At 41.5% G+C, this 25,307-nt stretch overlaps 2 protein-coding genes across 3 annotated transcripts; both read right to left on the reverse strand.

The window, feature by feature from the left end:
• Window positions 1-72: 72 nt before the first annotated feature.
• On the reverse strand, window positions 73-23,712 carry LOC127786371 (protein TIC110, chloroplastic). Of its 2 annotated transcripts, none has more exons than XM_052313763.1 (15): window positions 23,191-23,712; window positions 22,812-22,871; window positions 22,563-22,686; window positions 22,385-22,429; window positions 22,204-22,302; window positions 20,424-20,490; window positions 20,136-20,200; window positions 5,175-5,269; window positions 4,775-4,899; window positions 4,590-4,690; window positions 3,224-3,437; window positions 2,265-2,419; window positions 2,035-2,157; window positions 943-1,929; window positions 73-659 (listed from the first exon to the last, which is right to left on the reverse strand). In XM_052313763.1, exons 1-15 carry the CDS (start codon window positions 23,655-23,657, stop codon window positions 408-410), a joined length of 2,979 nt encoding a protein of 992 aa, XP_052169723.1. In that variant the 5' UTR covers window positions 23,658-23,712; the 3' UTR covers window positions 73-407. The 2 variants fall into 2 exon arrangements, with proteins under 2 accessions (XP_052169723.1, XP_052169722.1); XM_052313762.1 differs by lacking the exons at window positions 20,136-20,200; window positions 20,424-20,490; window positions 22,204-22,302; ... (2 more) ...; window positions 22,812-22,871; window positions 23,191-23,712 and adding exons at window positions 5,512-5,576; window positions 5,782-5,848; window positions 6,533-6,631; ... (2 more) ...; window positions 7,703-7,762; window positions 8,307-9,048.
• On the reverse strand, window positions 13,301-16,042 carry LOC127786372 (alpha-1,3-arabinosyltransferase XAT3-like). The gene is made up of 3 exons (XM_052313764.1): window positions 15,497-16,042; window positions 15,252-15,365; window positions 13,301-14,898 (listed from the first exon to the last, which is right to left on the reverse strand). The coding sequence occupies exons 1-3, from the start codon at window positions 15,624-15,626 to the stop codon at window positions 13,652-13,654; spliced, it is 1,491 nt and encodes a 496-aa protein (XP_052169724.1). The 5' UTR covers window positions 15,627-16,042; the 3' UTR covers window positions 13,301-13,651.
• Window positions 23,713-25,307: the final 1,595 nt, after the last annotated feature.

Genomic DNA, 25,307 nt, shown 5'->3' on the forward strand with positions numbered 1-25,307 from the left:
TAATGTAAACTGAAAGAAAAATTGCTGAAACATATTGGCTACAATGACCCATACAAAGGGACACATATCATATGCTGCAGTTGAGCTACAACAAAATCGGATTTTATGACTGAGGTAGCAGTGGCGACTGTGATACATAATGAAAAGGGGAAGAAAAAAATACAAAAAAAAAAAAGCTCTCGCTATGGTCTGAAAATGAAAAATGCAGCAAAAGAGATTTGTCACCAAATTCGGTGCCAATTTCTGTCTATACAAACAGTTAACGCACGTCAGGATTATGCGTTGCTTCTCAAAACCATATGCCAGCGCCTAGCTACAATAGCAGCGGTTGGCGCCACAGCACCAAGTATGGTAGGTCCTCAACTCTGCTGGCTACCTAACAAAAAAAGACCTTCACATCTCCCTCCCTAGAATACCAATTCATCCTCCTCTTCAGTTGCAACGGATAGTGTGCCTGCCGATGCGGCATCCCGAATCTGCCCGGCCTTCTCGTCGCTTATGCCAAGCAGATACTGCAACCTTGACAGCTTTTCAGGCTTCGGAATGCTCTTCATGTAAATGCCGTACAGATCATCCAGCTCTCCTGATGTAGGCCATGATAGGGGCTTCGAAGCAGGCACAGCCGCGTCGCATGCAAGCAAGTCGTTCAAGGATGCGACCTGCATTGGCAATATATTCCAAGTAAAAATTAGAACGCTGAGTAATTCTAACAGTGCAGTTATTGTAACTTTCCTATTTATACTCTAGTTGAATTTCTTTTGTCATTATGACGTGCCAGTTATCAAGAATAGGTTAATCCTGATATACACCAAGATCAAAGTCAACGCTAAATCAGTACTTTGATAACTGTAGTCAGTGTTTTAATCTTTCAGATTCTTGGAGAAACTAAGTTCCAACATAAAACAAATAAGTAGGAGATATGCAGGGATATTCCTTACGTACCACTTCATCTTTCTTCTTCTGCCGAAGCAGAGCAACAGCTTGGACAAGGGCGTTATCCAACCTAATCTTCGCAATGTCCTGGACAATCGACTTGGCCTTCTCAGCATTAATGATGAGATCAGCTGGGATCTTTACATACACTTCCTCTTCATCAAATTCACCTGTGCCTGACGAAAAGATCTCCTCAACGGATTTTTTGTAAATGTTTTCTCGAAGTGGTTCTGCAATCAAGCTGTCCAATTGAAAATTTGCTTCTTTCAATCCTCGGACCTGCTGTATACCAATCTGTCCTCGAGAAATAGAGGCTTCAATTGCAGAAGACAACTTTGTTGTTGTGATATTCTTGATTATTTTCTGTGCATACTCAGTAGGAAGACCAACTTGCTTCTGTATCTTTGCAAGCTGGTCAGCCTTGGCCTCTGTTAACTTCCCATCAGCAAGAATCACTTCAGCCTGTTGCACAAATGCCTTTTCTGCCATCTTAATGTGAACATTCTGAGCTTCCTTGCGGGTTAAACCAAGTATGTCTCCTAATTGCTTCAGCATTAAATACTCTGAATTATCTTTCTTTGTGGAGATTGCTGTTCCAAATGAAACATTGGTCGTCTCCCCAGTGACACAGAACACCAAATATGTTTCATACAGCTCAGCTCTGTCTCTCAATGGAATGTCATCTTTGAGGGTTATCTCTTTCTGGCTTGACTTTGCCAGTTTCTCTCTGAGCTCTTTATCAGGCCTAGTTTTCCTTAATGTCTCCAGCTGTTCCCATTCGTATTCATCATCCCCCTCAGACTCGCTGACTTCAGGTTCTGAGGTTGCATCTGATGTTTGAGCTTCAGCAGTTGTTGGTTCTCCTTTAATGTCAGCTAAAAGCTCACTCACAACTACTGTGTTGAAGGATATCATCTTTTTCAGCTCTTTTGCAGTTTCAATGCGGTTCCCAGCTGCTTTTGCTCTCTGAATGTAGTTCAGGAATAACTTCCGTACCTGGTCATGGATTTGGTAATATAGAAGTGAATTTCATTCAAAGTAGGAATATATTGAAAAATAATATCATCTAGCACTTTTTTTTGGTAATGGGGATTAACATACCACTTTGCTGAAAATGGCCATGACAGACTCGTTTTTCAAATTCAGACCTTGTGCTGCCTTCTTAACAGCCTGTCGTCTATTAGTGTCATATCCATCAACAGATGAAATTGCTTCCACGACAACCTGCAAAGCACTAACGGTTGTAAGAACACCACTAACACAGAACAGGCCATCAACTTTGCCTGAACAAGGGAAATATAGAACAGGCAACATAGAATATTTCATATCACCTTTTCAAACAACTTGCCACAGATTTCTGAATGGACAGCATCAACAGTTTCTTGTGGAATGCAGAGACGCACTTGGAATGCCATCAAAGCTTCCACTTCGTCCTTGTTCAGCTCTCCATCCGCTACAAACTGCTGAAGCTTCTGCCTGTAAATGTCTGGAGTTCGAAGGTGCATAATATGAGTGGGTATTAACAATATATCAAGGAAAGCAACCAGGAGAGAACATCTCGAAAAAAGCATGTTTGCCAACTAATATTTAATAAAGAGATAATCCAAGAAATGCCATTGACAAGCATCCAAATCCCAGAAATGCCATCAACAAGTGTGAGTTCCAAGAAATGCCATCGTACAAATGACTTTGTCCCAAAAATGCCATCGCCGTTAGGGTTCCATCCATTCCGCGCCATTAAGTTCTATAGGATGAACAGTGTATTTAACAGCGCAGAATGGAACGGAACCCTAACGGCGATGGCATTTTTGGGACAAAATCATTTGTAGGATGGCATTTCTTGGAACTCACACTTGTCGATAGCATTTTTGGGACTTTGATGCTTTATTAAAGCATGTGATGATGTACCTTAAGATGGAATGGTGAGGAATATCTTATCTTACAAATAGTAATGCTGTTTAACATGAGCATAGAGACAAATAGTACTTCTAGTCCCACCACATTTGTCTTATTTCTTTTCTATTGGATATCCATTCCTAATCATGAGAAGCAATACAGCCCAGATGAACCAAAATGCAGACAACTGAATTGCTACAGATGTACTTCCTACATACGGTCTAGGATAACAATTCAGCAGTGTCAACATAGAGCTGATGGTGTATAGTGATTTTCTGCACAGAGCCATCAGGTGAAAACCAGTTCTCCGTTCAATAAATGACTAGGCAGTCGAGCTAAGCACAGGTATGCTGTGAAAATTATAGTGTAACAAGAGAAGGTGTCAAGAAGGTACCTTCATGCATCTTACTAGCAAGTTCCGGATCAAACTGTAACTCTTCACAGATATTTTGGAGGAATGCTGCTTTGCTAGGGGCCGCAGCCAACTCACTATTAAATGATTTAGCAAGTCTCTTTCTGTATACTTGAGCTTTGACATCTGACATGATTGATTCTGCTTCACGCTTGCCCAGTCCAAATATATTCCTCAGTTGATTCAAAGGAGCGAGCTGAATTATTGTAATCAGATTAAAAGGCTTCTATTAAGATGCTATCTTGATACCTTATAAACTTAGATTCAGGGGTCATAATCCATGCACCAAATATAAGATGAACTAATAACAACCAAATTTGAACAGCAAGGATATACTCCCTCCATATTTTAATGTATGACGCCGTTGACTTTTTGACAAACATTTGACCTTTCGTCTTATTTAAAAAAATTATGTAATTATAATTTATTGTATTGTGACTTGATTTATCATCAAATGTTCTTTAAGCATGACATAAGTATTTTTATATTTGCATAAAATTTTTGAATAAGACGAGTGGTCAAACGTTTGTTAAAAAGTCAACGGTGTCATACATTAAAATATGGAGGGAGTACTTGCTAGTACCATTTACAGAACAATAATGGAACACCTCCAACCCAAAATATAACTTCTAGCCTTCAAAATTTGTCCCAAAATATAACAACTTCTCCAACTAATTTCACCAACTTTCTTAATACCCGTGTCCAACCCTAAAACTCCTTGTATTTTGGGATAGAGGTAGCACATGTTATTACACAACCAACTGGGTATAGTTAATCAGTCTCACCATGAGAATTTTTGTTGAGTACTTAGACCAACAATTTTCAAGAAGTGATCTGAACCAAGTTGACGATACAGGAGAGTAGTGTCCATGTAGATTGAAGACACTGAACCAATGTTACATAATTCACAACTGTCATCTGGCAATAAGAATGGTTTATTATGCTTTTTCCAAATGACACTTCGGTTATGGCAAGAACCAGATTGTCTCGGATCAGCTTCTTGCTCTGCTTTTCAAGGGTTAACAATACTGGCTTTTGCTAAGATCTTGATACACTAAATAGATGCACAATTAATCTTCTCCTAGTTTTTAACAACAGGTGGCAGACTGTTTTTCGTGCATTCAGGATATGTTATGTTCCAACTAAAACACCATTTATAAGTACTGCCGTAAACAGCAGTTCCAGTGGCATCAGGAATAACAGTACAAGGTACAGGATCTAGACTGCAGAGTTAAATGAGTTAGGTTTGCCACCATTGATTGGCAGCATTCCAAAGCAGCACCGGTGTACTTACATCAAGATGTTTAGCAATAAAGTGGGATTATAACAAGAGGATGCATGGAATCACCTTCTCATCATCCAGATGTCCATCTGATAGTACTTCTGTTGCATAGGCCCTATATAGTAGCTTGAGATCATCAGCCCTCCTATCATGATCACTCTCTCCACCTATACAAGAAAAGCACAACGACCAGCCTTAAGAGAAAGTCCTACCTGATTAACATATGATTTCAAAAAGATATATCACCGTACCTAACGAAATAGGTCCAAGACCACGAATAAATCTATCTTGATCAGGGTGTTTGCTTAGTGTTATGAGCAAGCTATTAAAAGCAAGGATGCTCTTCACATCTTCAATAACCTGTGTTGGGCTATTCCTGTAATCATATAGTTTAGGAGTGAGGTAAAAATCCATTCATGCCATGAAATAATAAACTGTAAATTTGTAAGTACATAATACTTATCAATCAACCTAAGGGAAAATGGGTAAAAAGTTCAATTTAAAGCTGCAACATGTATATGAAACAAAGTTTGAAACAAAATGTATTTGGGAAAAGAGGAAATAGGTGCTAGCTCAGGCTCTTATGTCAACTGTCAACGGCAATCAATCCGTAGGCTTAGACAATTCACCATAGAGGTGTAGATTCCTTACGCTGCTTTGGTACGCGACTTTACGATGTCCAAAGCTGACGAAATGTTTTCTTGAACCAACTTCTTTGCATGCTCCTTGAACATCTCAGCAGCAATCTGAAGGAAATTTAAACATTACAATATGCTATTTAGTAACATATAATGCTTAGATTGATACCACATTTCTTATCCTGGCATACTGAGATTTATGTCCACAAACAAAATACAGTAACTTGTCTAGTCTCCAGTACACGACTCTGAGCAGCCATGCATGCTTAGCTAAGTAATTTCCCCAGGTATTTATATTAAGATGTAAGACCAAATGAAGTAGAAGAATTGCGAGAAAGAAAAAACAGTACCTCATCAGAAAGTTTGTATGCAAGTTGTGCTCTCCTTACTTCGATAAGCGTGCCAATGTCAAGACCTAGAGAAAACAGAATGTCAAAATTAAAAATGTTGTACAAATGCAATAAGGCCGATCAAGTAATTAGTGTATCAAAAAATAAGATAGCATCACTATATGCACTGCCCTAAGTCTCTAATCTGACATAATTACACTGAAGCTTGTAAGCATAACAAATATGGATGTGGGGTGCCTACAAATACAAAGATATGCATTTCAGTGATACCTCTCCCAATAGACTTGAGTTGTGATGCATATAAGATTTTGGCATTTTCCCGCATAGCAATATCAATCTGCAAGAAGAACATGGTAGTGTCACCAAACAATATCACCAAATAAAAAGGAACGAAAACAAAGAAGCTATGAGCACAAGTAATAAGGCTTAAACAAGCAGTTCAATTTCTGAAATATGTCCTAAGATAGACGAGATATGTGAATGCACTAGAGCTTGTAGGCAATCCGCATCCTCAACCCTATCAACAGAAAAGGTCTTTAATTTCAACAACACTCCAGTCTGAAACTCTATGATACCCATGCTAGTAAAAATTATGCATGTTGACCATGCTAGGGGAAAAAGTAATGTCAATTTGATATGACATGTACAACCTGCCTTTTTTTTTTCAGTACTCTATAACTAGAGCATGAAATTTGCAATCCATTATAATGAATACAGGCAAACCAACTAGCCCAACCATTGCATCTAGTGTAAAAATACAGGCAAGCCAACTAGCCCAACCATTGCATCTAGAACTGCACAAAACAATGCAAAGAGGTTGTACAGCACACTAGAGATCCTTCGTAGTCACAGTTGCAATAATGTTATGTTAGGGAAGTGGTGCATCTAAAATTCAAAATCAACACAAATAATTAGAATATTGTCTAAGGTTGCCATCTGCTTTCTCCATGGGGTGAAATCAGAAAATGCCGACATGCTATGCACAGTTTAAATGGGTGATGACTATTTCATAATAAAATACCTGAGAATCAGTGACCCCAAAAAGACGTTTCCATGGAAGCAGGAATGTTGATGCATCCCCAAAGACAAGATTTGATACATATATGAGTTTTTGAAATGCCTGCAAAATATTTACAATAGTTATCATCAGGGGCAGTAGAAAGTTTTAAACATCCATTTATGTATCACAGCACAAAAACGTACCCGCCGCTGTTCCATGTCGGCATCCCGGTCCCTTGTTTCCAGCCTTTCTCTGTATATGCGCCTACCAATCTATACAAGCAAAGTCGAAGGCACAAGGAGTAATGGAGGAAATGTGAAAATGGCACTAAAGTAGGAAGAACGTCTCAGGCAAGTAAGATATAAAGGGGCTTGGATCATGAGGCAATACCTCCATGTGCATATTTGCAGCATCTACATCATCGAGCCCAAGAGCATTTTTAAATTTTATAATGGTCTGAACCTCATCACCTTTGAGATCTTCATCTCCTGGAGGAAGTACTGAGTAAAGAAACCTGGAAATAAAATGGAGGTAAGATGGAGCAAAGACACTTCCTATATACACTGCATGACCAAAACAATAAGATGCAACCAATAAATGGTAGATTTTTAAAGATTGATTTTAGAAGAATCTAGTTTAGCTACTGAGTAATGTACAAGAGCTTGCCAAAAGAAGCAACTACGTCTGAGCACATACATACAAAACTGTGGTATGTGAAATGTGATTGGAACAATATATACATATATATATATATATATATATATATATATATATATATCGAGATGTCCGCATTGATAGATTGGCAATAAAAATGATATTAGTAAATATTATTTTACGTAATATTTTAGCTGTTCTTTGTATATTTCAAGGTATATAATAATATAAATTACTGGATGTAATGGTTGAAGCTCAAATTGCATATCGACAACTAAAAACTGCAAAATAACACCATACTTTGGGACGGGTGAATATTAAGAGAAGAGAGGGGAAACATCCAAGAACAAATACTTGTGTCTAGGAGAAAACAATAGCTATAATAAGGGCACTTGAGCCAAATTCAACACATAGAACACAACAGAATTAGTGTCATAAATACAGTTAGGCTTAGAGGCCATTTCCGTATGGACATTCTTTACCAACATTCAAATAAAGCATTGGAAACAACTGGACAACAGGTGCCAAGAGGATCACCTGGCATACAAATCACAGAGCTCTGCTTTGAAGGCTGCGTCCTGTGTACTAACTCCATATCTGAAACAAAATAAACAGGTAAGACTTTTTGCTTCTGTGTGTGTGGGTGGGGGCAATGTTACATTGAGCACTGCTGCACATACTTAAAAATTCTTACACAAAATGATATCAGCTGTTTGATTTAACTAGATGGGAGTTATAGGAAATGTAGATGAACTCATAACATGACACATTAGTGTAAAGAGAGTTTAATAAGAAAAATGTAGTACGTATAGCCTTTTCCTTAAACATTTTAGTGCAAAAATATAACTATATGTCCCATCCCTAAAGGTAATTTTAGCCGATCAAATGTATCATCGAAATAATTATAGGTTCCTTATTCGCTGAAACAAGCTACACCAAAATTTTACTAGCATTCCGAAAACAAATGGGAGCTTCAAAAATAAATGAGTAAATGCTAGGAGGGCGCATAAATTGGAAGGAAAATACAGATCACATTGCAGGGTGGGAGTCAAGACATCTGATATATAATCGAATCGAGCATACGGGCCATACGGCCAATGCAGCACACCTACAATATAGTCGAGCAATCGAGACGACTCACTTGGTCGCGAGGGCCTCCACCTCGCCGCTCTCCAGCTTGGTGGGGTCGTCGCATCCGGCGACGTAGTTGTGCAGCCCGACGGCGGCGACCTCCGGCACGACGGAGTTCACCGCGGCGGCCCCGGCGACGCTGGCCGCCCCGAGCACCGCGGCGCCCGCGACCGCCACGGCCCTCGACCCCCCACCCGCGCGGAGCCCGATGCCGTACCCCGCCGCCACCGCCGCCGCGGCCACCGCCAGCTCCGCCGCCGTCCTCGCCGCGGGCGGCAGCGCCTCCACCAGCGGCTGCACCCCCGCCAGCTCCCTCCTCGGCCCGAACACCTCCTCCCCCGCCCCTACCGCCGCGCAGCACAGCAGCCTCAGCCCGCGCCTCCCAGCGCGGAGCCTCGCCCCCACGGAGGAAGAGGAGGCGCGGGGTCTCCGGGGAGGGAAGCGGAGGAGGGGGAGGGGCTTGAGCGGCGCGAAGAGGAGGGGCGCGGGCGCGGGCGAGGGCGAGGGCTTCGCGGAGGCCAGGGCGAGCTCCATGGTCGTTGTCGTGGGATGATGGATCCCCTGCCGCCTCGGTGTTCGCGGGCGGCTACTCCACCGTCGTGGTGGTGGTGGTCCTCGTCGGCGGCGGCGGCGAAGGGTGGCGGCGGGTGGTGGGGGGGAGGAGGTGGTGGTGGATGAGGCGGAAGAGGCGAGGTGGAGGAGGAGGAGGAGGAGGAGATGGGATAGCGTTACGAGGCGGGGATTGGTGAGGTCGGGGCAGGGGCGGCTGGACCAAAGGGAAGGGTTGGGGTTGGGTGGGCGCCTGCGACCAGCGGTAGACGTGCGGTGCACCGGGAGAGCGGGTTGTCGCCAGGTGATGGCGTCCGGTGTATTGTATACTGTATGCATGCATTGCATCTCACATGAACAGAGCTACACGAGTATACTGGTTGTTGGTATTGGTATTGTGGAATGAGTTTCTCCCACGAAAAATAAATAGGAACCATCCAAATTATTCAGTTGTTATCCTTCCTCCGTTTCACTAACATCTATATGAATGTGGGCAATGCTAGAAAGTCTTATAACCTGAAACGGAGGGAGTATTTTTTAGACGGATCACCGAGGAATGGATTGCTCACATAAATATATTACATCAAATGAACTTACACGGAATAAATAGAGTGAATACATGAGAGTCACCCCAAAAGACACGTGAGACACACTAAAAGAAATACGAGAGAGAGAGAGAGAGGAGGTGTGTGATGTTTTCCACCAATAAGACCACGAAACCAAACTCCTAGTCAGGATTACTCGGTTACTTATACTTCTAAAATTGTATTGATGGTTGTTTTATGCGATTATCTTCTTCTTCTTAGAAGGAGGTAATTATGATTGTCAATATTGGGCACTAGCTTGTTAGACTACGGTGAAAACAAAGGGGAGCAGAAGGTTACATACTGTCAATCTCTACAATAAAGTCATTAAGGGTGAGAAAAATATAATAGTGTGAAAGTAAATTCATCATACGAGATGAAAAATAATATGTAAACAATAACGCATCTGGAGGGACAAGCGGGAACGACGGAGGTGGTGGTGGTGAGAGAGTTTAGCTTGCACATCTATAAATGGTGGCCTGTGAATAAGATGGTGATTTCTAGGAGAGATAAATAGTGGTAAATACGTATTGTACATGGGGTTTATTTCGATCACAATTAGACGTATGTTAGATGAGTTTATCCTATGTCGTACATGAGCAATCATTCATATGATAGCTACTTATTACACGTCATTCTCAACATTCAAATGTTACAGTAGTATTTGAAACATTTGGTTAAAAGATGTGAAATTTAATAGAAAAATTAGGCTCGCAATTATGACCTCTCACGCACGATGTTGAATGGGATGTATATATATAGATGTCATGCATAGCATTGCTTTTCTACAATTTGTTTTGTTCTCAGAAGTCATTTTCGATGTCTATTATAAGTGTCCATAACACATTTCATGTGATTGCGATATTTCTGTGATTTTGTGGTCATCCGTCAAGCTTTTCTCCACTCCTGAAGTGACCCTATTTTTCCTACTACCTAGAAGAGATGATTTGTAATTTTATACTCCATATATTTTATTACTATCACTTTACAAGTGTTGCATTAAATACTTAAATATATAACACTATGCACAAATGTAAGCACAATTTTTAGTGCTTTTGTTATAACAAAGATAAAATTGATATCGTTGGAGATTATTTGGTTTGCGAGTAAAAGCATACCTCATATTGTTGCCCATAGTGATTGCTACATTTCATTGAAGAAAATATGGTTAATACACACATCACCCAATCACTTGGCACTTTGGCAGCCAGCTAATGGTGTTGGGAGAGGACGTCTTGAGGCTCAAGACACACGCAGCAGCAGTCTTCGCAAAGCATGATGCTTTCTTGAGCCTCCAAACCAAGGAACAGATTGGATTTATTGAAAAAGGAAAAGGAGAAAAAGAATGAAGAAAGAAAGAAAGAAAGAAAGAAAAAAGATAAAGCCAACGTCTGATACTCTCTCTGATTCTCTCACGCTACACTTTGGGAGTTTGGGTTACCCAGCCAACTCGCCGACGGCTGCATCGCCGCCGTCCGGTTGTCTTGCTGCTGCACTTGCAGCTGCAGCGGCCTACCGATCATTGGGCCCGGTCCATCTATCCCATAAATGGGCCGAGGTTTAGGCATTACTCCATCCATTTAATATTACATGTCGTTTGACTTTTTTTTCAAACTTCTTTAAATTTGGTAAGTTTGTAAAAAAACTATAGTAACAATTTTAATAAAAAATATATATTATCAAAATATATTAAATGTTAAATTTAATGAAACTAATTTATTGTTAAATACATTAACATATAAGTAAAAATCTGACGTGGCAATAGAGTTAATAAGGAGAGAGATAAAAGTGTGAAGAAACCATTTATCATGAAAAAACCATCTAACTAAGAATGAAGACAAAAGAATAGGTGGATAAAAGGAGAGAGAAGGGAGATGATTAGATGAGAATTTAATTTGAAGATACTATTCATTGGATATATAGTTTCTATACATAGTATCTATATGACATGGTAAGTATGGAAACTACTGGATAGTTTCTGGGTTGGGGATGGCCTTATAGATGTTGCTAGTTTTTTTATAAACTTGGTTAAATCTAAAGAGTTTTGACTTAAAAGAAGTCAAATGATTTACAATATGAAACGGAGTATCAAACAAGGCCTCTAGGGGTAGCTGAATGCATGAATGTATAGGTTTTGCTTTTTATTTTTATTATTACTTTTTTACTGGAAACAATAGGGTAGGCCTTCTTTTTCTTAATACTAGCATAATTATATTAGATGGACTGATTAAAACTAAATCATCACTCTCAAGCTCTGTTCAATGATGGTAGGATAAACGGTGTGTTGTACGGTGTGCATGAAACAAACATAGCTTCTCATTCCAGTACAGTGTTGGTCATCAATGATGGACACATACAAGGTAGATAGTGGCCACTACTTGTTAGATAGGTGGGGATGACAAAACTAGCATAGAAACAATATAACTATAAGACGGAAGTACAGAGAATTAATCCATAATCAGAGAGAAATGGATTGCTAATTACCGAACATGTGTCTAATTACCGAACATGTGTTTCTAACATACACCTGTACTTTCACAAGAATTTTTCAACTCAAACAGTGCAACTTTTAACTCAAACCATACAAAACTTTCGACTGTGACCTTAAAACTTTATTTTTTTTGAATTACAAAAACTTCAATTCAAAATACGAAACTTTCATCTGAAAATATTGAACTGGCAACGTACGTGCGCTAAATTGCAATTCTGGAATGTATATATTATCTCGCTGGATGGGTTTCGGTGCTCTTTCCAATGTTTCCCATACTCTTGCACAAATGCCTTCAATGACACAACATCTTTCGCTTACTCGCATTGAAGACTCTGAACTGTCATTCTTTGTGGGGATTGCAGATCCAAAACGAAACATCATTCAGATTCAGTTGTCTCTACAGTGATGCAGAACATCAGGATGTTCATACAGCTCACCTCTGTCTCTCTGGTCTCCATTTAGGCCCTCTTTGTTTAGGCTTATAAGCCAACTTATAAGTCGAAAAGTCTAAGCCAAAACAAACAAGCAGCTTTTTTACTTGGCTTTTTTGAAGCCATAAGCCACTCTAACACTATTAAGCCAAAAGCTAGGTTGGAGAAGCTTTTTTGGCTTATATGAGATAGATGTATGACTCCACCACTAAACTTAGGACATTAAATCCACTGGCTTATAAATCATATAAGCCAATAAGCTGACTTAAAAGTCTAGACCAATAAGCCTAAGCCTAAACAAAGAGGGCCTTATACTACTCTCACATAGGAGTAGTAGTTGATGCTCATGCACAAGTCTTCTCTCTTTTCTGGCTTGAACCTTTTCCAGCATCACTTTTACCATATGCCTTGTTTTCCTTAATGTCTAATGTCTCCAGTCGTTCCCATTCAGATCTATCATCATCTCATTGATTAATTTCTGATGTTGCACTTGATGTCTCAGTCTCAGTTTCAGTTTCAGCAGCTGCTGGTTCTTCTTTAATGTCAGCGAAAAGCTCACTTAACAACAGTGTTAAGGGAGACCATTGCATTCTCCTGATACAGCTTTCTTTGGATCTGGCAATACAGAAATAAACTTGATTCAAAGTTAGTAGGAGTATACTGAAAATAAGAAATAAGCTGCCTCTCAGCAATAATTTGGTGAGTTTACTGAAGATGATGGCCATGACACCTTCCCTGTTCAGGTTCTTCAGACCATGTGCTGCCTTCACATCAACATGTTGTCTATTAGTGTCATACTATTCATCAAACACTTGCAAATTGCTTCCTTGATGACAACCTGAGAAGTCCTGACAATTGCAAAAACATCACTAACACAGAACAGGCCATCAACCTTGACTAACCAATGCAAAATAATGATCATGAACCACACATATGCCAAGAGAAGACATTTTGGAAGAAATCCATGAAAGCATGGGTTTCTGCTAGTATAAGATAATTTGGCTTACTTGATATGTTAAGAAATATGGTGCATACAAACAATATCACCATTGTTTCTATAGACATTGCCAAATACCCGTGCGTTGCAACGGATTATTTCAGATAAGCTACTGATTATACCTGATCTTGGCAACTTGCTAGGGATCAATACAAAATACTAATAATTTTGAAAAAAGAAACAAAATTAGCTACCTATCTATCTATTTATACCACAAATTCAAGTCACCATGACGATGGTATGGCGATGGCGATGACGGTGACGATGACAATCCATGACGATGAACAGTTCTGATGAGCTAAGCTAATTCATGGTTTCCTTGTCATGGGGCAACAGCTTGAGGGCCTGGAGGAAGGTGTTCTTGAGGCGGCCGAGATGCGGCCGGACATTCTGCTTGTCGAGGTAGGTGGTCTTGAGAGCTTCCCAGCCTTGCTTGTGGATGGCCATTGGGTCTCGCAGCACCGGGTGATCAGCGGGGTACTGCTCGCTCAGCGTCGTCTCATCAAGCTGCACGGCGTACTCAAGGTAGTGGATCTCCATGGCGGACGATGGCTCGGCGAAGGTGTTCCGGGCCAGCCACTCCAGCTTGCCGTACGGCACCACCTGCACCAGCACAGCACCAGCGGGTAGGAACACCATGTTGGTCAGGCCGGCGCCGTGCACGCCCACCATGACGTCGCAGGAGTTCACAAGGCGGGCGAACTTGGAGGTGTCCGTGGACGCGTCGGGCTCCCCGACACGCACGTCGAAGCCCAGGCTCGCCGCCATGTCCGCCATGGCGCGCTCGTTCATGAACGCGCGGCCACGGGCGGCGCGGCGGGAGATGATCAAGAGGCGGGGTCGGCGGCGGATATCCCACCGGTCACCGCTCGGCGTCGCCGTGGCGCGGTCCAGCCCGAACGCGCCGCGGAGCATCTTGCGGAAGTCGAGCACCGAGTACCCCGACGGCGTCTTGGTCGGGTCGACGCCGAGCTCCCTGTGGAACTCCGGCCCGACCACCGCGCTCCGGTAGCACCTCACCTCGCCGCCATCGGCGTCGACGTCCACCACATCGTACCGGCTCATCTGCTGGAAGATCTGGATGTACTTGTTCATCCACCACGACTTGTAGCTGCTCACCAGGAACTGCACCTCGCCGCCGAACCGGTGCGCGGTGATGAACGCCGGGATGAGCACGTCGGTGTAGTCGTGGAACGGGTTCCCCGTGAACCCGCCGGTCGACAGCACGAACGCCGTGGCCGTGCTGTTCGTCGTGCACCTCGGCGCCGCCGCCGCGCCATCGCCGTCGCCGGAGGGGAGCGGCCTGAGCGTCCACTCCTTGACATGGGACAGCGCGAATGCGTCGTGCTTACGGCAGTAGGGCTTCGTCTTCCACTCGCGGTCAAGCGTGTCGGCGTAGACGGTCTGGCTGCCGCCCACCACGCGCACGTCGCCGGCGGCCTCGCAGGTGTCGGAGCGGCGGCTCGTCTCGTAGCACACCGGCCTGGCCCCGCCGCCGCCGCCGCCGCCGCCGGCGGCGGGCTTCGCCGGAGCGGCGACCTCCTCCTCCGCTGCAGCAACACGAGGAGAATCGGTTTTAATTAGATCTGTGGTCGCGGAATCTCGCAGCCGAATCCACGCCATTCTTTAGCGCAAAAACTCCGCAAAAAGCCCAAGAAATAAATTATGAACTAGGACAACAACTCGCAAAAAAAAAAAACAAATTCAATTTCTTCTTAGTTATTAAACAGCCAGTGGAATTCATGGATGCTTCGATTCCATTTCTTTTTCTCCTCTAGTCCTTGTTTGAACTTTGAAGTAAAGTCGAATCGAAAGAACGGATATGAAATCGCCAAGAACGAATCAGCCAAGCAATGCGCTGCACTGCGCCGCTCAAGATCCAAGAAATGCATCTCGTAATTACCAGCAGCCGACGAGGAGGAGTCGCCGGATTCGGTGTTGACGACGGCGTGATTGGTGGTGACGACGAGCTTGGATTCGTCGGCCTTGAGCTTGAGGGCCTCGCCTCCATCACTAGCTGCGAAGGAAGGAAAGGATAAGAACTCCGAATCAATCAGCTCTCGCCTTCTCCTCGCCACCATAGCAGCATCCAACAAAAAACAATTAAGCGGCGAAGAGGAGGAGGATGGGGGGATTCGATTCAATTACCGATGGGGGAGAACCTGGCGCGGACGAGGGAGAGAGCGACGAGGGAGGAGAGCATGAGCGCCATGACAGCCGCATTCCTCAGCCTCCTCCTCGGCTCCCCTCCTCCCCTCCCCGAGCTCCTCGTCTTCATCTTCTTCGCCGAGCTGGGAAGCTGAGCTGAGCTGAGCTGAGAGCAGGTGGGTGTGGGGATTAGTAGCAGTAGCAGCACCGGCGAGAAGCTCTCCTCCGAGCGGCGGCGCGCGGCGCCGGAGATGGGGGAGTAGGAGGAGGAGGAGGAGGAGGAGAAGCAAGGTTTGGAGTGATTTGCTCGTCACCTGTCCCACTAATTAAGCACGACTTTTCAGGAAGGAGATGGCAGCTTCTCTTGCATTTGCATCGCTGTTAGTGTTTTTTTTTTCTCTTTTTAGTTTAATAGTAGTGTATGATCGCTGTTAGTGGTAATAGTGTTGCTGCAATTGTGGTTTGGATTGTTTTCTAGTGATGTGTGATAGTAGTAATGTGATGCTACAGTGTTCTGTTTTGGGGTGATTTTTCTCGATTTTTGGGTCGAGGTGAGGACATATTATTGCGCGTTTGTGTCGGTGACTCGGTCGGCGTGAATGCTGGGGGAAGTGGGGAGTTTAGGAGGGGAGTGGAATTATTGATGGGTGGTGGTGTGGGTCTAAGCTGCGACCCTAAACTCAGGTCGTGACTTCATGCTCTCCATGTTCTTCATCAGTTGACAATACTCAGATCCTGAGGTCTTGAGTATTTCAATATATTTATGACTTCCATAATCAACTATACAAAGATTGCTATATTTTTATATTAAGGTAGTATTCTCCGTGAAAATTGGTAGATCACATCCGACGAAAAATTAGGACTCCAATATTGCAAAATTCAGACCTTAAGATTTACTCTCTCCATCAATTTTTGATAGTCATATTTCATCTTGACACACAGACCAAGGATAAGTAATTCTACTTATCATACATTCAAACATGCTACTAGCCATTTTTCGTATACAAGCGATTCATTAGTATTTACATTTCTCGGTGCCCATGTAGCCAATCTTGTGTGGAAAAATGGAGAGTCACGCATTAAATTCGAGAAATTCATTAATAGGATAGATTGTTGGATTGAAATATGCCTATCAAAAATAAATTTTTCAGATTTAGAAATATGACTATCAAAAGTAGATGGAGGGAGTATTTCACAATTTGTGTTCCAACAACCCTAACTCCTCCTGTTACAGCGATCGATGGGGATCCAACTAGTTAGGATTTAAGGTCTTGGGTTAGGGTTGGCATGGGTTGGAGATGGGGAAGGAGAAAGAGACGGAAGATCACCGGACTTAGAGGGATGGCTATGGGAGTTGGCGCCCCGACGATAGACGGTGGACATGAACAACGAGGCACCAACAAAAACACCAAAACCACGGAAATGGGAAGGAAGGTAGGTCAGCGTTGCCGGTAGGGGCAAAGCGAAACTTGTGATTAGGAAGTGATGGCCAGTGGTGATGGAGAGCCGTAAGAGACAGGGAAGATTGCAGGGTAGGGGCACTCGCCACCGCCATCTTGGGAAAAGAGGGGAGGGAGGAGGAGGTCGGTTGGGGGTGGGCTCACCTGCACCAGTGGCGCCTTTCGGTATTAGGGAAAACGAGGGGGTGAGTTGGGAAAGTATAGATAATAACTCAACATTAGGGAGGGAGAGAAGGTAGATTAGGGTTGAGAATAGTTGTACAAATTTCAAAGTGATCCAACGGATCAGAATTTGAAATATTTCGGGGTTATTTTCTAGGGAATGTCATATAGGTATTCCCCTTTTTATATAACAAGGAAAACACAATACACGCATGGATGTACGAACATGTATAGCATAAGCTCAAGAGACGAAGGCTAACAACAAATCCCAGGGCAATTTTATTTTCAAAGAGGAAAAAACTAAATCCATAGTTACTGTGACCTCTTATTAGTTACTCCCTCCATCCCTAAATATTTGACACCGTTGACTTTTTTAAACATATTTGACCGTTCGTCTTATTCAAAAACATTTGTGAATATTATTAAAAAACTTGAGTAGTAGTAGTATATTTAACAATGAATCAAATGATAGAAAAGAATTAATAATTACTTAAAATTTTTGAATAAGACGAACGGTCAAACATATTTAAAAAAATTAACGGTGTCAAATGTTTAGGAACAGAGGGAGTATTATTATTCCTAACTGAATTCTTTGAAATAGGTGAGATGATGAGAGCCATAAGGGACAATAGTACTTTTGGTCCAACCATATTTGTCCTCTCTCTGTTGCTGATTCATTCCTAATCATTGCCACCAACAAATCCCAGCAGTTCAACCATTAAGTTCTTTGAACACACACATTCCATACCATTGTGATTATCATGTGTTACAAGCAAGAAATGCTGAGGCTTGCACAAGTGAACTGTCAGCAACAAAAGCATACATGCATACACTCTCATACAGACCGGAACAAAGTACTATATGATCAATTATCCATCTTCCTTTCTTCAGATTACATAACCCAAACAGGAACAAGTGCAAACTGAAGCTGTCTGTATTGTGCTGCTGAAAGCCTGAAACTGAACCAATTTCCATGCAGATTCCAGTTCTTCCAGCTGCCATTCTCAACTAGTATATCTTCTACCACATCGCATGAAAAATTGCTACCAATTTCAGATATGTACACTCCCAAAAACAACCAAATATGTCTATGTATACAGTATACACAACACATGAACTAATACATAAATATGAACAATCAGTGAGTACTGTCCCAGTTCTCTCAGTCCTCTAAATACAAAAGCCAGCCAGAGGGGAATAGAGGCCTCTAATTATTATAATATTATTATATTAGAGTGTATTTACACATAGTATAAGCAGATATTTAAAAGGAATAGGGCCTGCAATATTATAATGTTATTTTCTCTAAGTACCATATATATAGATAGAGCCACCAAGAGAAACCCAGTTCTCAATTTGCCCAGATTTCAAGGCGGTCAGGGCAGCTAGGTTGTGAAACTAGTGGTGGAACAAGGGAAGGTGTCAGGATGGCACCTTCATGCATCTTACTTGCAAGTTGAGAGGATCAAATTGCAACTCTTCGCAGATATCTTGGAGGAACTCTGCCTTCTTTGGGGTCGCAGCCAACTCATTGTTAAAGAATTTAGTAGGTCTGAAATACTCGAGCCTTGACATCTGTGATGATTGCTTCTGCTTCGTACTTCGCCAGTCCAAATATATTCCTCAGTTGATTCAAAGCCGCAAGCTGCATTACCATAATCATGTAAAGGATTCGGTTAATATGATATCATGCTACCAAGGTAGAACAAATTGTTAGACGCAGCTGTCATAAAGCATGCATGCACCTAAGTATAAGCAGATCAACAGAAAAAACAAAATGTTGATGGTATGTGCTCAAGCAATCTTGGTCCGGATTGACTGCATTATTTACAAGTGTTTACAGTACTTGTTATTTCACAATCAACTGGGTAAAGTGTATTGAACTCTGTCTTTGGCATTCTCACAAAGCTGGACCAGTAAAATGATCTGGGCTCTATCATGAGAATCTCCATCTAGATACTGATCACCGATTTTCAACAAATAACGTAGATCTGAGCTGAACCAAGTTAAGACCAGACTAGTATCCATGTGCTAGTAGATTCAAGCCACTGAACTAATGCTTGACATAATTCACAATTGCAAAGGCCAGACTGTCTCAACTGCTGCTATGTTTTAAGGGTCGGTGAAATTGCAATGTTATGTTTCAACGCAGATGGTTAATTGAATTTGCCATCCGGCAGCCTCATTTCAGCTTGGCATCTCATAAGCAGCACCAGTAAACTGAAAAGATGGTATTATACATGAAATCACCTTGTCATCGTTAAGATGTCCATCTGAAAGTACCTCCATTGCATAGGCACTATAGAGCATCTTTAGATCCTCTACCCTCTTTTCATGATCACTGTCTCCACCTGTGAAAAGCAAAGCACAGGAGCCAGCATTAGAAAAGGGCCACCTCATTAGCACATGAATTTCGAAATACTTTACCACTCTACCTAATGTAATAGGCCCAAGCCCGCGGACAAATCTTTCTTCTCCCGGGAAATTGCTCAGTACTGTAAGCATACCATTAAATGAAAGGATGCTTTTCACTTCTTCAACAACCTGTGTTCGGTTATTCCTGTAAAGATATGGTTTATGAAGCCAAATCCATTCATGTTATGAAATGTAGTGAATCTATATTCACATGGACAAGTTGTCCAAAAGTGCATTTCATACGTTGCTTTGGTACGCGACTTACAAGTTGTTCAAGGCTGTTGAAATGTTTTCTTCAACTAACTTCTTTGCATGCTCCCTGAACATCTCAGCAGCAATCTGCAATAAATTTAAATAATAGAATATGCCGCTTAACAACGTAGTATGCCTATATGAATTCCATTCATCTTATATATCATATTTAAGATTTATGTGAATAATCAAATATAGAAAACTTTTTTGTTGTCCAAACGCCAGAGTCTGACATCTTGGCAAGCGTGCACACTTAGATATAAGTGGTATTTTCCCAAGTATTTATCAAAATGAACGAAAAAATGGGGAAAAGCAAATAAGCAGTAAAATTTTCAGAGGAAAAGTGTTACCTCATCAGAAAGTTTATATGCTAGTTGTGATCTCCTTACTTCAATTAATGTGCCTATGTCAAGACCTAGAGAAACAGAATATGTTGAGTTGAGATTTCTGTAGAAATGCAGTAAATAGTCTATCAAGTATAATTATACAAGCAGGAGATAACATTGCTATCTGCAGTTCTGCACTGCTCCAAGTCTCTGTTCAGACATAAATACTCTGTAACAGTGAATCTAGTATACATAATGACAGTTATGGATGGAACTAATGCCTTAAAAAGAGAAATATAAGTGTCTCAGTACCTCTCCCAATAGACTTGAGCAATGATGCATATAAACTCTTGGCACTTTCCCTCATAACATCGTCTATCTGCCGAAAACAACAATAATGTAACTAAATAAAATCTTATCATCAAACAAGATATAAACCCAAAAGAAGCTATGCACTAAAATATGAACAAAAGCACATGAGAAATATGTGAATATGCATTTTGTACAGCTTGCAGGCAATCTGCTTACTCATTGCTGATAAGGAAATTTTGTTCATGCCACTACAAAGTTTGCATAGGCTACTAACTAATGCCAGTAATAAGCAAGCACCGGTTTTTGTATTTGACACAAAATTAATTCCTTATTTCGTCTGCACCATCTTTGTGTGTATTGTTTTGCCAATACAGCTAACCAAAGTCTTAGTCAAACTTCTATCTCGCACCGACATAATTGACAAAGAGGCGTTATAGTCAGATGAAGTTCCTGCCATCACATGAACACACCCCTTCATCCAAATTTGGTGTTATTCATTTAATATTTCAAAAAACAATACCAAATTTTAATTTGTTGAAATTGTCACACTAAAAAATACTGACTCATTCAAATTGATGAAAATCATTCAATAATTCAATTCGTCTAAAATCTCGATAAAAAATAAATTATTTGTAAATTTGTAGATAAAAGCACCTAAGCTTTTAGAAGTCTGTAGTTTTGGTTATTTTGGTGCACTCTGAATTTTTTTACTGAAAGTTCCAACCCTTCGAGAGAAATGGTGAGAAAGGGCATCAAAAGAGAGGTAAAGGCTGACAAATTGGGCACACAATTTGATAGAGGCATTTTGGTCTTAGTAAGAAAATATGTGAAAGTCAAACGCCATAGTACTACAGTAGTAATGGTCAACTAGCAGGGTTTGATGATGATGGAAAAAATTAGATAAGCGCAAAATTTTGGAAAGCAAAAATGAAATGGTGTAATTTTGATGGCAAAAAACAGCATACTTTTCTAGTGGCAAGAACAAAGTTTTCCCCCAAGAGAGGTCTCCCCTTTCAAGTACATCTCCAGTATAAAACTCGAAAATCATTTTGTGCCCATGTAATTCAAAATTTTGCACCTTGACCAAGCCAGGACAAATTATAAATAACTTTCAAATTTATCGCATGCACATCCTTTCTTTTTTGGTTCTATACAGCATGCAAAATGTTGAGCATTATTTTATTTTATTTTTTTGGGGGGGGGGGGGTGGGGATAAAAGTTGTATCACATAATATTACATGCACCATATCCAGCATGCCACAGTGGGCCATGTATTTTTTTTTCATAGTTATAGCTGATAACTTTACATATTGTAGATATTGAAATTAACCACAAGAAAATAATATTGGAGTAATTGTCATAATTCAGACTTCCATATTGTTATAAAATTTGCATTTAATTGCTAATAATGTTACAGTGGCAAGAGCAATGCTCTAAGTTGCATTTTTTGGGATTAAGTGGAGAATATTATTTGCCAATACATGTGACCTGATGCTGACCTTGACAGTGTAGGCTTTCGGCCAAAGCCATAACCCAACAACCATTACACTGAGAACAGCACAATAGTACAACATTATGCAAAGAGATTACTCAACATGCTAGAGGCCTTTAAGAATTGCAGTGGTAACAATGTCAGAGAATTTGTGCAACTAGACTTCAAATACCAGCATAGATGATTAAAATTCTCTAATGATCCCCTGCTTTCTCCATATGACGAGATCATGAAACAAAGAGATGATATGCACGGTTTAAACGAATGATGATTATTTTAATTAAGTACCTGAGATTCATGAACCCCGAAAAGACGTTTCCATGGAAGTAGGTATTCATATGCATCCCGAAACACAAGATTTGTTACAAATATAAGCTTTTCAAATGCCTGCCAAATATTTAAAATGGTTATCATCGGATCAATAGAAAATTCAAAGTACCCATGTATATATCACAGCACAACCACGTACCTGCTGTTGTCCTACACCAGCATTGCGATCAATGCGTTTAGCAATCTATTACAACAAGCGCAATGAAAGAAGTGAGGAGGAAGGGAAAACTGTGGAAATGTGAAAATGAAGACTAAAGTAGAAGAAATATCTGAGGCAGACAGTTAGAAATAAAAGGGCCTAGATCTTGGGGCACTACCTCCATGTGCACATTTGCAGCATCTATATCATTCAACCCAAGGGCCTTTTTAAACTTTATAATAGCCTCAACTTCAGTACCTTCAAGGTCTTCATATCCTGGATGAATTAATGAGAAAACAAACCTGGAATAAAATGGACATGAGAACAAGATGAGCAAATGCTTATATACTACAAGACCAAAAAAAATAGGATCTGAACTAAAAGCAGGACATGTTTAAGATTGATTTCTAGAAGGAAACATACATACCTGCCATACAAATCACAGAGCTCGGCCTTGAAGGTTGCATCCTCTGTGCTAACGCCGTATCTAAAAATAATTGATAGTAAAAGGATCATTTGACGGAGTAAGAGAGACACATTCAATATATGAATTCTAATTTTAATTTTATAGGTATGGCAATATGCATCTCATTTTATAAACAGAATTTTTAGCTCGCATTAGTAAAAAAAAAATCCTCCTCCTCCTGATAATTATAGGTTGTTCAATTTGCATAAACAAGCTAGAACAAAATTTTACTAGCATTCTAACAGCAAATGGGAGTTTCAGAAGTAAACGAGTAAAAATAAAAAATCACACAACCAAATGCAGCAAGTATAGACGAGCAATCTGCAAATCCAACACTCACTTGCTCGCGATGGCCTCCACCTCGCTGCTTTCCAGCTTGGTGGGGTCGTCGGAGCCGGCGACGTAGTTGTGCAGCCCCGCCGCGGCGACCCCGGGCACAGCGGAGTTCACCGCCGCGGCGCCCGCGACGCTGACCGCCCCGAGCGCCGCCGCGCCCGCCACCGCCGTGGTCCGCGTGCCCCCCGCGCGGAGCCCGACCACGTACCCCGCCGCCGCCGCCGCGGCCACCACCGCCAGCTCCACCACCGCCCTCGCCACCGGCGGCAGCGCCTCCACCAGCGGCTGCACCCCCGCCAGCTCCCTCCTCCCCCCGAACACCTCCTCCCCCGACGACACCGCCGCGCACACCACCCCCACCCTCCTCCTCTTCCCCCGCAGCGACAGCAGCGACGACGATGCCGCCGCCGCCGCGGCGGCGGCGGCGGCGGCGCGAGGCGAGGGCTTCGCGGAGGCAAGCGAGAGCTCCATTGCTGTGCGCGCGCGCGGCGTGGCGTGGCGTGGCGTGGCGTGGCGAGCGCGGCGGCGACGGCGCGCGAGAGGACTTAAACGGCTAAAGCCTCCTCCCGGTTTGATGGGTCAGTGTGTGGTTTTGTGATTTCTGAATTTTTGAGGAATTTGTCTCAAATTGGGTGGTTTTGAAATTTTACTGGTTCAGAAAATGGATTTGGGGATTTGGAACTCGAGGCCCAGGGAGGATTTGGGTTCTAACGTGTGTGCGTCTCGCAATTGGCGCCAAATCGATCGGATATATGTGTGTGTGAGAGTGTGGCTGTGGTAGCGTTTTGATTTTTGTGATTTTTCTCTGCTTTGTTCTTGCTCCGATATATACACTCTGAAAATTCAAGTCGTTTTCAGAATTTAGAGTATCTGCAGTATCTCTCCATTTTTCATGTGATTATGTGCTATCTGTGTCGTTGAAATATTATGGTGGCCAGTCAGTCTCTTTTCATGCTTCTAAAAAGGGGAAAAAAATTCAGTTCAACTGATAAATTGTAGTGTTTGTGTCAGGCTGTCAGCAGTGGTGGAGTTAGGAATTTAATCCCGTAGGGTCAATTAGCTTGTATTTAATTAGGGTCATTTATTTAAACATTTTAAATTTATACATGAAAATCAAGTGTTTTCTAAAAAACTGTGGGATCAGACGACCCCACAAAATATGTCTGGATCCGCCACTGTGTATCAGTGTTACAAAATGTACTGACCATGCTACCATATGATACTGGTAATAATATGGAAAACAAAATCATGTAGTCCTTGATGGAATTATAAATCATCAGAAAACCTAGATAAGATGCCTGATACTTGTGTATGGTAACAGCTGCATGGTACCCGATACCTCTGATACCTGTTATTCGGTACCTGTGATTACTAGGACCTAATACCTGTAATACTCGTGTAAGAGAATAATTAATATGTCTATCCCATTGTAACGGGATTCCGTTTTGTAGTAGCCCTCATAAATTATATATCAGATTTGATGTTGCATAACTGTACATGCGTACAATGGTTTTAAGACCGTATCTAATGACGGTGCTCTACCACCAGTATTATAATTACTATGAATAAAATATGTTTTTTTGAAACATATTATAAATGCAAGCGCTTACAACGTCCGGTCCATCAAATATAACCATCAACATGTGTCAATCATAAAGACATCAATTTACCATCTTGGCAGGCAAGTATATGTATGCTTATTAGATTATTAGCCGTAGCCAAAATCTAAATCTTAAATTTTAGTTTTGAAGGTTAGTGCATGTTTGGATTAATGTCCTACCAAAATTTTGGTAGTGCCAAAACTTAGGTAGGGTAGAGTTAAAAATACATTGTAGTGAAGCCAAAATATGCCTACAAGAGACAAGTTTATGGGCAAAGTCAATTTTGTGGCATAAGCAGTATTTTAATAGAGATATTTGATGTGCTACTCTACCAAAATTTTAGCAATCCAAACTGGCCCTTAAATCTGGATTTTAAAATTTAATATTGCAGTAATTTATACTTCTTTCGTTTAAGGTTATAAGACGCGTTTTGACTTTCATCAAAGTCAAACAACTTTAAATTTGACTAAGTTTGTAGAAAAAAAGTAATAGCATTTTCAACCCAACACAAATTTATTAT

This window comes from Oryza glaberrima, chromosome 10 (assembly GCF_000147395.1).
Source record: "Oryza glaberrima chromosome 10, OglaRS2, whole genome shotgun sequence".
Lineage (NCBI taxonomy): Eukaryota > Viridiplantae > Streptophyta > Magnoliopsida > Poales > Poaceae > Oryza > Oryza glaberrima.